General features: G+C 35.7%; 1 protein-coding gene across 1 annotated transcript in view; it reads right to left on the bottom strand.

The window, feature by feature from the left end:
- Positions 1-7327: 7327 nt before the first annotated feature.
- Positions 7328-17184, bottom strand: part of LOC121425472 — a 28502-nt gene continuing 18645 nt past the window's right edge. Inside the window, exons 12-19 of the mRNA XM_041621533.1 lie at positions 14632-14712; positions 13394-13739; positions 12823-13134; positions 11849-12093; positions 10865-10993; positions 10233-10392; positions 8990-9098; positions 7328-8222 (exon numbers count right to left, since the gene is read on the bottom strand). Coding sequence (XP_041477467.1) covers positions 7952-8222; positions 8990-9098; positions 10233-10392; positions 10865-10993; positions 11849-12093; positions 12823-13134; positions 13394-13739; positions 14632-14712 — 1653 coding nt within the window. The 3' untranslated portion in view covers positions 7328-7951. The remainder of the gene's footprint in view (positions 8223-8989; positions 9099-10232; positions 10393-10864; positions 10994-11848; positions 12094-12822; positions 13135-13393; positions 13740-14631; positions 14713-17184) is intronic.

The raw sequence follows: 17184 nt of genomic DNA, 5'->3' as shown, positions 1-17184 counted from the left end.
AATAATTCCATAATATTACCATGCATTCCAATGCTTGAATGATATGAAACATATGAAATGCGTAAAGCTTTCTTGATTAAGACAAGAACATAATATATCACGTAAGCAGGATGAGATGAAGACTTTTTGGATCTCGCTAAAAGATTGATTAACTGTTACTCATTTCATCTATGTTAAAGAGGTATGCATAATTTCTGCTATTTCAGAGTCAAAAGGGAACAGGTCAAACAGCGTATCTAAAAAACGGGACAGATTTGAAAAGTCTATAAAATTTTTGTTTCAAATTATGATCTCTATATTTTGGTGTCAAAAGATGCTCTGGGGTCTTATCCTTCAAATGTTATTAAAAAAAATTAGTTTCGTTCACGCTTGAGCGAACACGGAATGTTTTTGCCTGGGGTTAAAAAGGAGGCTTGCGCCAAAATGGCATCAAATGATAAACATGATGATCGGACTTCTTGCTTATCAGCAGACTTCCTCTTAATCTTTACATTATCTTTGCCATAATTTTTGTTTTATGCGGTCAAAATTCATTTCCAAATCTACTTATTTGCTCAAATATTTCTGTTGTTGTTCCTTTTTTAATATCCTGTTTTAGCATTGAATTTTCCTTCTTTAGGCAAGAACAATTTTACAAATATTTTATTTTATGAAATGGTGGAAATTTTTTTGCTTGCTCGCTTCACAACTTTTTAATACATTTTACTCGATCTGCCATATCTTGCTCCTTCAAAATTGACTCAATAAACCATAATGGTTTATTGAGTCAATTTTGAAGGAGCAACGATTGCCATTGAAAGACATGGGTCCTTTCCTGTTTGCCCTGTCAAGCACATAATTAAACTTGGTGAATGATTCAATAACCCCTTGAAAATAGGATTCATGTCTTTTATAGGTACCATAACATGATTTGTTTCACATAATAAAAGGATTTGAAAAATTACAAATTCTCCGAATTAATAATGCAAATCTTCCTACTTGGGTTGACAAAAAGTTTTATTTTCTTACTTACATGTATGAAGGAAAATTCAAAGGTAAAAGAAGTTTAAATGAAAACCAAATAATTCAGGTAAATAAATAAAATTGTAATGAAAATTGACAGCATGATTCGACAATTATGGCAAAGACAATGAAAAGATTAAGAGAAAGTGTGCTGATTAGCCAAAAGCCTTATTTTCAAATTTCTAATTTCTGCCATTTTGGCGCAAGCCTCTTTTTGAACCCCCGACAAAAACTTCCCGTGTTCGCTCAAGCATGAACAAAATTTATTTTTTTAAATGGCATTTCAAAGATAAGATCTCAGAGCATCTATTAACATCAAAATATAGATATAATATTTTGAAACAATTTTTTTATAGACTTTTCAAAACTGTCCCTTTTTTTGATACGCACTGTATATCATGGTCACGTAGGGACAGGTACCAGAATACTTGTCCACCTTGATGATGTTGTTGTAGAGATTGGTTACACTTATACCCTTTTTACACAGGCTAAAATTTCCTTAACCCCGTACTACAGGTGGGGCAAAATGGCAATTTAGCCCCACCTATAGTACGGGGTTAAGCTTAGCCCATTTTCTTTTTACACAGCATTTTTGCAAAGTGGGCTAACCCCACCTATAGTACGGGATTATTTGGCCCTGCAAAAAAGCAGGGTTATCCCACCAATTGCGGTGCTAAGAGCAATAGTACGGGGTTAAGATCGCATGTGTAAAACGAAAGTGGGCTAAGCTTAACCCCGTACTAGCTAAATGGCAATTTGGCCCCACCTATAGTACGGGGTTAAGGAAATTGTAGCGTGTGTAAAAAGTGTACGAGTGAAGTACTTGTACTACGAATGATCGACAAAAACCACTAGTCCGGGGTTAGCAATAACAATTTGGCATGTGTGAAAAGGAAAAAAAAAAGTACGGGGTGAAGGATAGTACAGGGTTAGCGATAGTCCGGGGTTAAGAATATCCTGTGTAAAAAGGGCATAAATATTGGTCCAATGTGTGCTGTTAAAACATAATTATGACACCACTATTCTCATACAATTTCATGATTTGCATTTTGGCATATAAAAGTGCATGTAATATCAATAGAATTAGAGGAGTCCCAACATAGAGATACTAGTAATAATCATCTCTATGAGTCCCAATCACTAATTTCAACGAATTTAATCCTTTATTCAAAAGTGACCAATATGCAAAGACGATTTCCTTTTTAAAAGCTATCCCACGAATGCGTGTTTGAAAACAGTGGACTTGCTTGTTATTTTGCATGAAGTATTAATTTTCAATAAAATCATAGTTATGTGATATTACATGAAATCATAATTGCAATTGGTGCTTCGACTAGAAATGACGTACATGCACAATTTCGGCTTTTATAATCCCCCCTGTTGAGATGTGAATTTTTTTGTTTCCTGCATAAAATTTGCATGTATTAGCATTTTTAATTAAGAACCGATGTCACTGATTCATCTCGTTTTCGGCACCCCTTAGTGCTCCATCTTAGGAGGCACAAGCAAAAAAAAACAAAACAAACAAATAAACAAACAAAAACCCTTTTCGTTAAATTCTGTATAGATTTATGTGTTTTTGTATAAATTTTAATATCTTAAGTAAATTCTCAGTCACCGTCGATTTCATAAAATTTTATTCAAAACTAATGTTTTATTCAGAAGTGATGAATATGAAAAAGATTTATTCCCTTTTGAATGTCATACCATAAGATATGGGGGATATGCGTTTTTCGCATATAATTAACACATCATTGTGTATAGAATAGCATTTTCCCTATTTACACTCGATGCTTCGTCTAAAAATGACGCATATGAAGAAAAGAAAATTTAACTTTTATTTCTTCATTACAGCGAGATATAATGAATTTTGTGTGTTTGCATAAAATTGGCATAAATTATCATTTCAAAAATCTAAAATTGGTGCTCTTGAAGTGACTCAATGCAAAAATGGTGCTTTTGTAAATTCTGTCCCCAAAATTATGTTGAGACGGCTAAAGCTAATACCACGTCTGCGTGGGTTGGAACAGAAACCCGGCGGCTCTAAGCAATGTTTGACACTTCTAGTTAAAGATTATGCTAGAATATGCGCCTGCAAAATATGTACACTTCTAATTTCGCCCATTTTTACTACACAGCTTAAACTTCTCATTGTTTTATACTCATCTTTCGATTTCTTTCTTTACTCCCTCCTTTCTCATCAGCGCAATATAATGCCATGGAATAATTTCGTGCTGACAGAAATCACCGCCCGTGTAGATTTTGAACCCAGGAACTTCTGATTTGCGTCGGAGCCAACGAACGTAGGGGGCAGCAATATTTTGCAGCTCTTCGTTCGTTGGTCAAAAGTGGATATTACCATGATTACATCTCATTTCAGTCTCCTTTCTTCACACAAACAAAAGCAAACAAAATTGTTTGTTGTATTTGTAATCAATTTGTTTAATTATTGTTTTACTCTTGGGAGAGTGCGGTCACCGACACTTCAAAAACAAATCACCGACACCTCAAAAACAAACAACACAGTCGTTCTCAAATTAACAACACCTCGAAAACATAATGTAACAACTGGCATCTAACTCAGCTTGCATGCTGATTTGAATTACTCAGACTATTCTAGTAATCGTCATGATTACACATTCTAAAGAACTTTGCTCTCGTGTATAACATGTAAAATGGTTGCATATTCATGAAACATCAATATTTGAAATCTTAATGATCGTATGTCAATTACACTGAACGATTACGTATGAATTTCCTTCATAATTAGAATAATGAAACGATAATCAAATATTTATGAATTATCGAATCTTAGAAATTGAGTTATCATTCAACTTGATAACTAAGATTTTGCTTGCGTACTGCAAGCAAAACCATGGACCTTGAGATAGGCGAAAACAGAGCTAAACCAAATAAGGAAAATTCTCTGAAATTCCTATCCGACCCCATAAAGGCGATCGAGCGAACAAAGAAAATAGCTCCAAGGTCATCCTACATTTTTACTAACCCTATCTGATTTTGGTAAGGAAATAAATTTTTGACCACCTAAAAATATGGTTTTATAAATCTCTGTGTTAAAGGAATTCTTGGGGAAAAAATATGCTACTGCCCTGTATGGTGTGATGACCGCGAATGAAAGCTAACCCGAAATCTCCCTTCCACCCAACATAGCAACAATAGCATGTTGCGTAATCACATGCAATTCAACATTCCCCTCAAATGAGATAACAATTCTCTTTCTATACAATGCTAAGGGAATTTTACAATCATCACACTCCTTTCTAATACACACATGCGCGGGAAAAATGCGCCCCTGGAAACAATTAACAAATAAATGACTAAAAATCCCTTTGCAGCAAGCTATTATTCATATTCTTAGTTAAAGATATACTTTAACTATTTATTGCAGGGAACCCATACTAACAAGCTTTGCTTTCCAGTGGGTTCCCTTTTTTCATTTCTGTATATGATATTTTTGTGTTATGCTTTACATTGTAACTTTTGTTAAATTTGGAATGAAAAAGAATAAATGCAATCAATCAATCGATTCTTGCTCCATGTCTTTGAAAAAGGGGGAATTAGCACTAAGCTGTCAAAATAATTGACACTTTTGTTGGTCTTCAAAGAAAAGTTGCGTTTCAATTAATGATTAACAAGAAGTTAAATATTTCCTTTCATGCGTAACGTGGAAAGAAAGAACAACATTGACCGTCAATTCTGCAGCTAATTATTGTAAATGCATGTCTGCGACTCTCTTTGACGTCAGAACACTTCATGAAACTGATACTTTTTTTAATTCATTAGACCTGGAAACACGATTCAGGAAAGCGATATGACTTTCAATACATAATCAAAACTGCACACTGGGATACTTTCAATCGATCTCGGTCTGAAGGAGTTTGGTTTTGAAGTCGATTCCACTTGAATAAAAATCAAACAAAATAATGCTAGCGCGATTCACGGGCAGAGGTGCTTTAATAACAAACTATCAATTGTTTTAGTGTTGGATACTAGTATAAGTATCTAAATTAACAAATAATGGTAAAGTAGCTGAACTTCGTTGTATTCTGAATATATTTCATACCTGAAAACGGGACATGTTTGAGCAAGATTTACTTCAAGGGAGAACATGATCTGAAAGATTTGTGTCAACTTTTTTTTTTCAAATTTGTAATTCATCCCCTCTCCTTTTTTGTCTTTTCTTTTCCAATTCCTTTCTTCTCTCCTCTCGTTCCATTTCTTCTTCTTATTGTTATTATTATTATTCCTCCTTCTCGTCTCGTTTATCTTGATCCTTCTCTTCATCTTTCTGCACTTTGCCCCCCTCCCATAGGTGTGCATGGGGGTGGGGGGTATCCGCCTCTGAAAGTACATCATACTGCAAAATTCTGAATGATTTAATTATAATATAATGTTTAATGATGCGGCATTAAAATATATCATACAATAGAGTACAATGCATGCCACATCTAATCTGACTCAGACAGATTCTGTCAGAGTAACTGTCGTACTCTGCGAGTAATGTTATCGTATATAGGGTGAATTTTAACTGTCTGACTCAGACCAGTTGGCAACGTGACCCCTGTTCGCAAAATATATACTCAAAATTAGATATTACAATACAGATTGCACCGTCCTATTAAGAACGGGAAGGCAAAATATATTCATTCGAGCCAATTCGCATTTTGTTTTATTTCGATATAGCTGATTGACAAAGTGTATGAAAATGATTGTCCATCTAACACTGAATCCATGGAGGGTAACTACTCAACTTCCTTTTCCCAAATTGGGAAGAAATATCATCTACTTTGGAACTATATTTGACTGGCGGAAGGATTTAGACTATTTCACTGTTTCATTTGATGCATTTGATTTGATTTTGATTTATTTATTTCCGTTTCACAGTAATATAATGAACATAATGATAATATGGTAAACATAACAAAACAAGGTCGAAGATACTACAAAATATAATATGTATATATAAATAATCATAAATTTAAGGAACACAATTGAGTAAATAAATATATCTGAAATGACATTTGTATTTAAAAGTAAAACAATGCATTTTATCCCTCAGGAGAGATGTCTTCTTAAATGCCGATTTATTTTTTAAAATGAGCCGGTCGATGGACTTTTTTCTGGTCAGATATATTATATCCTATCCACTGGTAGTAAACATTCGACCCCCGAATGTCACCCTATTTTTTATGATTTTTTTTAAGTGCCAGTTCAACACACGAGTCTATGGGGAATGTTTTAGGCCCATGAGACCATAAGTGTTGCTCTTTCTCTTAAGTTAGTCTAACTTTAGGCCTAACCATATACTGAGAATATCAGAGAATAACAGTTACCCCATGTAAGAACAAATCAAATAGATAATGATGATTATGGTACATGAACACTGTCTATAAAAATGAAAACGTAAAACATAATGGCCCGTATTCTGAAAACTCAAATTTAAATTTGTTGTTTAAGTATGGGAAGCCAAAAGCATCAAAATTTTTATTAGGTTGTATGTTTATTATGTTTACTGTGCTCTTTCCTGATTCATCGATGGTGAAGACAATAATATATTTTTACTTCCTAGAAAATTATGAATGATTTGAGAGCCAAAATGAGCTGAATCATGATATGTTAGTGATTTATGTAACAATTGGCTATCCATACTTTAACCACAACTTTAAGTCAGTCAATTGGAAGTACGTGTACTAATTTCAGACTGCTGCTTACATTGTGGTCTTTTCCTTCTAATGAGGCAAGCCACTTTTATTTTGTCACTAGACAAAAAGGTAATTGTTCGGTCAAGCATAAACACAAACAAATTGATTATTTGGTGTTATCCGATAGGGAAGATTTAAGAGCATCTATCAATATCAAACAATCTACTCCAAATTTTAAAACTTAAGTTTGTCAGCTGTCAAAAAATTTAACGGTGTTTCATACGCATGCATTGCATAATTCATTAACGAAAGAAGAGCTAAGAAAAAAATCTTGCTGATGTTCGGAAATAAAAAAAAATCTTGTAGATTAAAGCTGTGGAGCGTTGTGGCCCAGTGGATTAGTCTTCGGACTTTGAAACAGAGGGTCGTGGGTTCGAATCCCAGCCATGGCGTAATTTCCTTCAGCAAGAAATTTATCCACACTGTGCTGCACTCAACCCAGGTGAGATGAATGGGTACCCGGTAGGAAGAAATTTATTCCTTGAATGCTTTGAGCGACTAGGCAGCCCAGCTAAAGCCGGGGTAATAATAATAGCAGGGCCCGCTGGGAGAACAGTTTTCGGAACTGAAGTGGCTTCCCTGGGTAAATATACCTATATTATTATTAACTAATATTTGATAAGAAATGCACCTTCAGATTAAGATCATTATCTCTCCATTGCATTAAGGATTACTTAATTGGTAGCATTCATTCGTATTGGTAATCATTCATTTACATCATCATTCGGTAATACAGTTAAATTTTGTTTGGAGCTCTGATGTAAAAAATAAAAAATTTCCACATGTATATAAATACATATCTGTAAATTAATCGCAATGCAGTGCGTTAAAGTTCATGACTGTCAATAAATAAAAAGGATAAAAAGGAGGGTCCAAACTGCCCGCCTGGTGTCTTCTAACCCTTTGCCTCTGATAGCTTACAACTGACTATTACTGAGCGAGAAAATCACTTTGCTGGAGACGGTCCACATGCATGACATAATATCATATCATAATTCTGTTACCCTTAAAATGCCTTAAAATGATTGTTCAAAAATTCACCAATCTGTTATCGGTTAGTGTCCTACCAATCAAATGGTCCAAATCAAACAGAATTACGGTAGATTCTCACTAGAGCATTGGTTGATTTTGACCGTTTGGTCACTCGGACACATATTCACAAAAATTGCTATTTTGACCATAAAATGACCAAACCTTTGTGTCCATCAAGTTGCGGATATGTACTGTTAAACGGTTTCAGCAAGTTCTAAGTTATTTGATTTTTCCAGTGCCTCCCTGAGACGTGATCTTTGAAGCTCTCTTGCTGTGCACTTTTTCCAATCGAATAGCATTCTTCTAGTTCCTGTTATTCTCTCATTGCCGTTCATATCGCTGTATTGCTTCCATTTTTGGTGAGTGAAGCCCAGATTGAGGGCTACCAATTCGATGTCATCCTGGTTTCCCAGTTGATCTGCTAACCCTACCAGAAACAGTTCCGTAATGCCGCCATCATTTTCACTATAAAAAAGGAAAGATTAAAAAAAAACTGGGTGATTAAATGGCAAGTCGCTGTCGGCCTATGCCCAACAGGGACTGTGTAAACCAGTGAAGGGTTTTATGAAGGTTCCATGTTAATTCAGTTTTGATATCAAATTTAGAAATGTGAACCATTGCATTTTACGACTCCCAAGACAAATAGATATTTTGAAATTCGGTCAGAGAAAAGAATAAGAATTTACCTTTTAAATATTCCCACATACAGTACATTATAGTCTTATTGTATATATGTCCTAGTTCCAGTATTTGCTTCAGCTGGAAATGCGAAAGTTGCAAGTTATTAAAAACGTAGTGATTATTACACTGGCGTACAGATTAGGCCTGGGACCAAATATTGTCAGGATAAAAGGGATAACATAAAAGAAAAGGGACAAGAACTGAGGGAAATATATCATTTTCTGAGTATTACGTCAAATCTTAAGATAGACTTTTACTTTGAAAAGTTCGCGTTTTTGTTTTGTTCACTCGTTTCGCATGGTTTACAGCTTATATGAATGTGGCCCTCCATACATCATATGTCTAGTCCCCTTTAATTTTTTTGACTCATTATGATACTGTATTATTCGATATTTTTTAAACAGACGATTGAGATGTTTAGTTATTTTTCTTAAGACCCATGCAACTACGAAATCAATACCACCCTAAATCGTTATGAAACCTAGCAGTCATTATTGCAACCCGATTGTACTTGACCCAAAAGAACTTGATATCATATTGGGAAGTTATACATTTGTTCCCCGGTTGTTGTTGTTGTTGGTGGTGGTGGCGTTGTTGTATACTGGCCAATCGTCTCTACTTGAGGTGGCATGTTGCACTCCGATCCCGAGTGATCGCGTTCTAAGCAGTAGGGAAAAGGAAATGTTATTATAATAAATCAATAACAACAGTATCAATTATCAATAATGAAATTATTAATGGCGCTGATTACGACGATGATATAATCATAACGATTATGATGACATGGAAGTAATACTGGTGATAAAGTTACGAATAGAATGGATATATCGTCGGCCTTATGCCAAAAGGGCCTTAACCCGATTTTAGGGGTTCTGAATATTTTATAATAAATTTAACACATTTCATGTAAAACTTAATAACTTAACACGTTTATCGAAATTGGCTTCAAAAGCAAAAAAACGACCACAAACTTTTGATTATTAGAGAGGCCAAAACCTTTAAACGCCATTATCTCGGAATGGCCAAAAGCAGTTGAGGCCCTTTTGGCATAAGGCCGACGATATATTATTCACTGTCTGATAAAAGTAGATTTCGTTTTTAGCAATCCGTGAAATAGATATCGAAATTACAAAACATGATAAGTTTGTTACATCAGGGCCCCGTCTTACAAAGAGTTACGATTAATCCAATCAATCGTAACTCTATGGAAATCCATCAGTGTCATAATTTTTTATACAGAAAATTTGCAAAATGTCCTGTGTGAACAAACGAGAACACACCAAATTGTCAAGAAATCAATGAGTTTATATGGATATACATTCATATCTAGGTTTTTTTGGAACAATCATGCATTTTATATATGTTGACTTTGCTGGCTTTCCATTGTTGCGGATCAATCGCAACTCTTTGTACGACGGGCCCCAGATCATATTCCCTGTAAAATGTCGATCAAACCAAATGATTGTGCCTCTATAATTAACACCTAATAACCAAGTAAAATTTCTTACTTACACAACGATTCACGCTAGTTTTTTTTAGAAGTCTCTCTGCATTAAAATAATGCAGTGTAATTACCATCGCTTTAGAGTAAAGTGTTTTGTTTCGCGCTCCGCGTTTCAAGAAATGAATTCCTGCCAGATCCCGACAGCACAGTATGGATGAATTTCTTGCAGCTAACGCCTGGAGTAGGATTTCAACCCCGACCCCCGATTAAATCGTGATATCTGCTCTCTGCACCGCGACCTATAGTGTTATCCCCGAGACTATAGAATAAAACGAAGTTTTTGAACTAACCAATGGCCTCAAAGAATTGCGACCTGAACTGTATGTCCATTTCTATTTGACTCTGTTTCAATTTGAGAATGACCAGCGAGTCGTCTAATTTGTCGTTCAGATCCAAGTCAAAATATTCGGTATGTTTGGTAGTTTTCTTCAGAAGCTCCGCCTTGACATCCTGTAGAAGGAAACATTGATCATACATAAACATATCAAGAGGTCCCCATACACACGTGACTCCGAGAAGAGTTGGAGGTATTTTTTTTTAAATCACCCTTAATTTTCAAAGAACAGAAAGGGTGATTTATAAACGCACGACTTTACACAAGATTTTCAATTACGATCAACATCCGCCACCAAGAAACCTATCTTTTTACAGTAGATTGAAATTATCGTTTTTAAGAAGCATTTGAGTTTTGTAGATAAATATATATATATATTTTTAGTCGAGCCTCCAGACTGAACATTACTTTGTCAAGATTCGATGAGAATTATAGAGCGTTCATTTCCATTATGGAAAAAAATCATTGAGCAGAAAGAAAGGATCACTAATAGCAAATAAGGAACAGACTGAGAAACTGCCCGTAGTACACAAAATGTTTTCCAACGTGTTTGTAAGCGTTACCCGGTACAATCATTTTATAGTTCACCTTGTTTACAGGCGGGTCATCCTCCAGTGTTAGACTAACTATAAGATCCTCATCCTCGACAATCATCTCATCGTCGTCATCTTTGGCTGGTTGATACCTTGCAGTCTGGTCCAGAACATGCAAGTCTTTCTGTAGATATTAAACATAAGCACAATCATCAAGCCACACTGAAAGTTTCTGAAACAAATTACCCGGCAGTAAAGTTTGGGTGGGGAAGTTATAAGACTTTATAGGCCTTACCTATCGCATCAATCAAGGGTTCAGACAGTATCCAACATATCCATATCTGTTGATAGGAATATTTGAAATTGTATGAACTGCTGGGTTTGCTATTTTCAAAGGAATACAGTGAATAACTGTTTTTTCATCTCAACTGGAACAAACACGATGTTCGGATGATATTCATTGCAAGAAATTGAACTCGTTTGCTTTCATGATTTTTGTTTTTATTTTGATTTTAATACCTTTTTTGTGTAGCTGGAAATCTAAATGTTGCTTCACTGGTCCATTAATTGTAGTGATTAAAAATAATTCCAGATGGGCTGTAGTTAGGGACCGATCTTATTCTGGATTTAGTTTGAACTCTAAAAGTTTAGTTTTAAATCTCGGGGGATTTGGATTTGATTTATTTGAATAGTTTGAGATTTAGAAATGAATCTGTAGGATTCAAACTAAACCAAGAATTCGAATGATCTCTATGAACTCCATCTAGATTTATATTAAATCCCTGCAATCTAAGGGATCTTTTCAGGACATCATTTTCTTAAACTCTCTGAAGAGGTCATTAGTTTCATGAATAAATGTTCTTAATGTAAACATTTAAATGCATTTATAATGTTGATTGTACCTTTTTTCAAATGGGAGCTATACAGTTATATCCTCTATAAATCAAAGTAAGAATTTTCTTCAAATAGAATTACAAACATAGAAGATCTGTGAAAACCTCAGTGAGATTTCCTTGCAATGAGTTGGTCATATATTTACCCAAGAAATGCCATGTGGTTTGTCGACCATTCTCAGCTCCATTATCAATCTCCTGGAAATTGGCATCATTTTCGGGAGAAAGGGCATGATGGATATGAGCTTTTTATCCATGTACAACCAATTCCATATGAAAGCAAGAAACCCTCCAGAAAAATGTTCCAGGTTTATCTCAATGTTGTGAGGTGTTACGTGACAGGTCTGTTCCGTCTGTACGATACGCTCAGGCGCCATTGATTCATCGCCATCTGTTCAAAATGTAACAGTAACACGTGATGAAAAATATCTTGTAAAGTCGAAACGAAATTTTGGTAATATATATTGTTAATCAATTCTGAAAAAAAAAATATTCATAATTCTTTATTTTCAATTCTGAATATCACTGCTGAATATCGATAAAAAAAGTATAGGACTGTTACTGAGGAAAGGTTCAGCAACCACACAAGTACAGTTTCAATGAACATGTATGAAAGAGCTATTAAACATGTTAAAAGGGTTTACCGATATAAAGAAGTATTACAATATATTTGGTGTGCATCACTTTCATGATAGTTTACCGGTAGGGACAGGAGCGGTGGCAGAGAGACAAAAGAGCATGAATGTGATAAATTTCCCCCAAGTGCTTATGTAAAACAGAGGTGCAATATTGTGCCATATTGCTCGGTCTAAATAATGACAATTGATTAATGATCATCATGTTTATTATGGATGGCTTTTCTTCGTGGAATACAATAAGTTCGTGCATTGTTAAACCTAAACCAACGGAATAATCAATCGTATCACATTCTAAGCAAATAACCCAATCTAATATAATTATAATTAACATTATATATCTTGTCCCGTGATATCAACACGCAACATCAATAGGTTTTCTTCTAAAACTGTTTCCCCGTGTATTTTTTCATATACATGCATGTACAAAACACTGATCATAGTACTCATCCAATGTTTAGGTATTGTGGCTTTATTTCAATCACCCTTTTCATGATGGCTCCACGAGTAGAGGACTGTTTGAATTTTCTGAGGATCGATGAGGTTTGCACTGTGAGGAATGGTCAATTTCGCTGGTTTTCCTGCAGCGAATCGCAGTCCGGACGGTTGACACCAGAAGCCATAGGTAACGACCGTGTCGCCGTCCTGCAGTTGGACGTCATCGGGTACGTCTCTCAGAACGCTCAGGGTGATCTTTACAGACGTGTCCAGTGCTCCAGGTGGAATGGTCATTGTATGGGATGAAACAGACATCACTCCACCATTGGTGTCGAATTCCCCTTCGCAAAAGTGCCGATCTTGAAAATTAATAGACAGGCAAATGCATTAACACGCATACCATATGGTTTTTTTTAAAGAATGATTTTTTAAGACAAACGGCAAGATTCGAAACTATGATTTCTATCAAGATTATCAAGTTACAATCATCATGCTTATATGAACATTCTTCATTGTAGTAGAAGTGGAAACGGAAGGTGAAATGATTCGCATGATTACCATAAACATGACCGTGATAAAGTAACATCATAGAGAGCTATCGCTCTATATCTAGTATACCTGGTAAAGCTTTCTTGGTGGAAGTAGAAAGATTGTCCGGAGGATTTGCACCATCTGCCATTAATCTTGAACTGGGTGGTAGAGTGGTCTCATCTTCAACCCTTACACTTTCAATGTTCAACTCATCAGGTGCTACGTCAAGTTCTAGATATACCTCCTCAGAAGACCCTGACGAAGACCATGACGATCGGGATTCCAGACCTTTGGCATCCCGGCTATTAACATTGCACAACTCAGCTTCGATATAGTCTTCATAAGAAGACACTGACCGACCTCCAGACCGTGCAGCATGGGCAGCACAGGAAACATCAACATCCGTAGACCTAAGCGTCCTTCGTAAGTCTCCCTGTGAGGGATGGGATTTTTTTTTAATTAGGGCCTGCAGAGACTACAATAAATCTAAATTGATTTGCTTATTATCTGGAAGTACATGTCATCATAACGATGATGTTAATCTTGTGTATATAGCATGCCTCAATAGATTTTTATAGTAATATTAGTTAGTTTCCTGTTTTTGTCATGGCAACGGATAAAATTGGTGCATCAATTAAAATTACAATAGTTATTATGCTTTTGGTCATTTGATATCCTTTTCGAGTCGAATTCTGTACTAAAATCACTTTACGATAACGGTTAAACCCTCTTAATATATCTTGGTGATCGACTGACTTTCATCGATATATTTTACATAAATTATGTATTGAAAAGAGTCATAACGTCATGTGAAAATACATATTCAACATTAGAATCTATGAGTCAATATCAGAGTAAAAACATACTGGTAAAAGATATACTTTTTATAATATATTATTAAGAACTTTCTTTAGCCTTTCGAATCATATTACTTTCTGAATACGAAGCGATAAATGGTTCGTTCTATTGATGTAGCCATGCCTCATTTACGATTACAGACTATTTTCTGTTAAATTTCACATAATTCTATTGTCATTGCAATTATATTAGGATTTCTATACATTCGTAAGTGGTGGAATAATCCACTTTGATATCAACATTTCTCAGCTAAGACAAATCTGTGAACGTCATTGTATTTGGAATCGTACAGACATACCATTACCAGTGGCCGAGTGGTATAAGGCGCCTGGCTATACATGTAAAGTCCGGGGTTCGATCCCCGGCCGCGTGAGCAAGGCATTTAATCTACATTGCTCTTTTATCCTGCTTTCAAATGAATGGAAATGCTATGTGCATTATATATGTGTGCACTTTTTTTTAATTACCTTGCTCTGACTGTTGAAGAAATCTTGTGGATGAAGAATGAGAATGATCTTTCTTCCTGCTTTCTTGATCATATCCCAAACCTAGATCGAATAAAAATAATCGTTGGGCAATAGCTATAATTTGTTGTTCAGACGGCGATATGAAAAGCTGAATTATAACAAATATATACATATCCATGGTTCTCTTCATCCATTTCTTTACACAATATATAATAGAGGAGTTGCCAAAGCTGTTGTACATGTATAGATTCACACATTTGTATACTTTCTCCCATACGTGTACTGTATCAAAGCAATTATAGCTTTGATCCAGCTGAGGCATGGCGGCTTGTCATCGATCATAACCAAACTTCACCCGACAAAGGAAATTATAATTGGAATGGTGTCGGAAATCTGTCTATCTGACGGTCAATTGGTTCAGGGTCACCCTAGCCACTAACCCGTCTCTGTGGTCTAGTGGTAGAGGCACCGGCGTTCAAAGCTGAAGGCCCGGGTTCGATTCCCGGCAGAGACATTTTTCGGCATCACCAATTTTTTCCAATGGGTAGATAGCTCTGGGTAACCTTGATTTAAGCTACGCCTACCATTGTTCTCTCCATCCAATTCTTTACACACACACACACACTCTCTCTCTCTATATATATATATAAACCCCTCAAAAAAGTTTTGCAACTCAGTTTTGGGGGATGATATCTTTTTGGTTAATGAGGTATAAAGAATGAAACTGGTATCATTGGAAAGCTGACTTATTCCTCTTTACAATGACATGCCATTTGCTGTGATTATGTAATCATGGAATATGCAGTCACCCTGAACATTGGGGAAAGTCAGAAGTGAAATGTTGCAAAATGCATTGATTTTTAACAAGAGTCTCCATTTCTATAGAATTTCCACCATGCAGGTGACAGTGAATGCACTCGGTCCATCCTGGAAACAATTGGAAATTCGCTATTGGAAACGACGCATTTTGCAACATTTCATTTCTAACATTGCTGCGTATTATCATGTCTGTGTATTTCATGATAACACTCGCATTACAAATGACACATGATTGTAAAGAAGAATAATCATGCTTTCTAAAGATATCACTTTTACACATGATGATGGCACATTAAGAAATTTATTAGCACTCAAACTTGCAGTTTGAGTTGCAGAACTCAAACATGACATGGCAACGAATTTTGCAACATTTCATTTTTTACATTGCTGCATATTTATCATGTCTGTGTATTTCATGATAACACTAGCATTACAAATGACGCATGATCGTAAAGAGGAATAATCATACTTTCCAATGATACCACTTTTCTATAATGATGATGGCACACTAAAAAAATTATTAGCACTCAAACTTGAGTTGCAGAACTTTTTTTGAGGGGTTTATATATATATATATCCCTAAGATTGTAACGTATAAAGATTGTAATCTACACGACACCCACATGCGTGCATCCCCCTTCCACATACACACACCCGGACAAACACCCACACGCACACGCACACCCTCATTCTCCACCACACTCACATGTATTTGACAATCGGGGACTCACTTATCAATAACCGCAAAACTGGGCTCATGTTCGGACAAAATGATCTTAAAGATAAATTCCAGTTTTGGAAACGATCTCAAAATGATTTTTTACAGAATCTAATATAATGACCACCCAAGTGTCTGTATGTATGAATAAAAAATATGTGCCAAAGGATTCTGGAAGAATTTGTGTAATTGCTGAGAAATCAGCAAAATAAGCGCGGATTCGGTCACTTCCGTCGGGTCTTTATTCCACCAATAATAATACACTGTCCCATGTGTGCCTATCTGTGTTGGTGATCTACAGTGTGAACATTTTTCAGCGTAGATTTCAAGATTTCACAAAGTTCAGTTTATGTAACTGTACCAGATCTAGATCCTCGACGATATGCTGACAATTAAGCCCGGTTTTACAGACTTTCTCATGAAATCAGTGTTTACTGCAACTACTGGTATTTCTCTTTAAATACATTTAACATGTTTAACACACTGCACTAACCACGCTGACCGGGGACGCTTCCTACCACATACACACACTTCTTGACTTCAATTGGCCGAATGGGATCTCTTTACAAAATTATTCACCATTATCATGCAGATATATGAAATTAGATCAGTAATAATTATGCTTGTTGGATTTTTCTTATTTTATTCCAATTCAACTTCTTGTTGGGGTGGACTTGTCCTTTAACATGTTTAACTCAATTTCGCCAAATATTGGACCTGTGCCGTTTTTATGATACTCATGGTTGTCATGTGTTTTCCTGGACTTGGACTTCCCCGATTGTAGAAAGGACGTCTCCGCTTGATGGGTAAGATTTGATGTTCAACACCTTTAAGCAGACCAAAATATCAACAGCAACGGCCCCACTGCGCCCGTTGGAACAAAGCATGAGGAGCTGCAAATATTAGGATTATGCAATGTCCAACAATTTGGCATTAATTTGATTATACAACATAATTATGATAGTCATATTTTTGCATGGAATAATGTATGGAAGCTTAAAAGTGCCACCGAGATG

Source organism: Lytechinus variegatus, chromosome 12, assembly GCF_018143015.1.
Source record: "Lytechinus variegatus isolate NC3 chromosome 12, Lvar_3.0, whole genome shotgun sequence".
Classification (NCBI taxonomy): domain Eukaryota; kingdom Metazoa; phylum Echinodermata; class Echinoidea; order Temnopleuroida; family Toxopneustidae; genus Lytechinus; species Lytechinus variegatus.
This window is presented reverse-complemented; position numbering and strand designations above follow the sequence as displayed.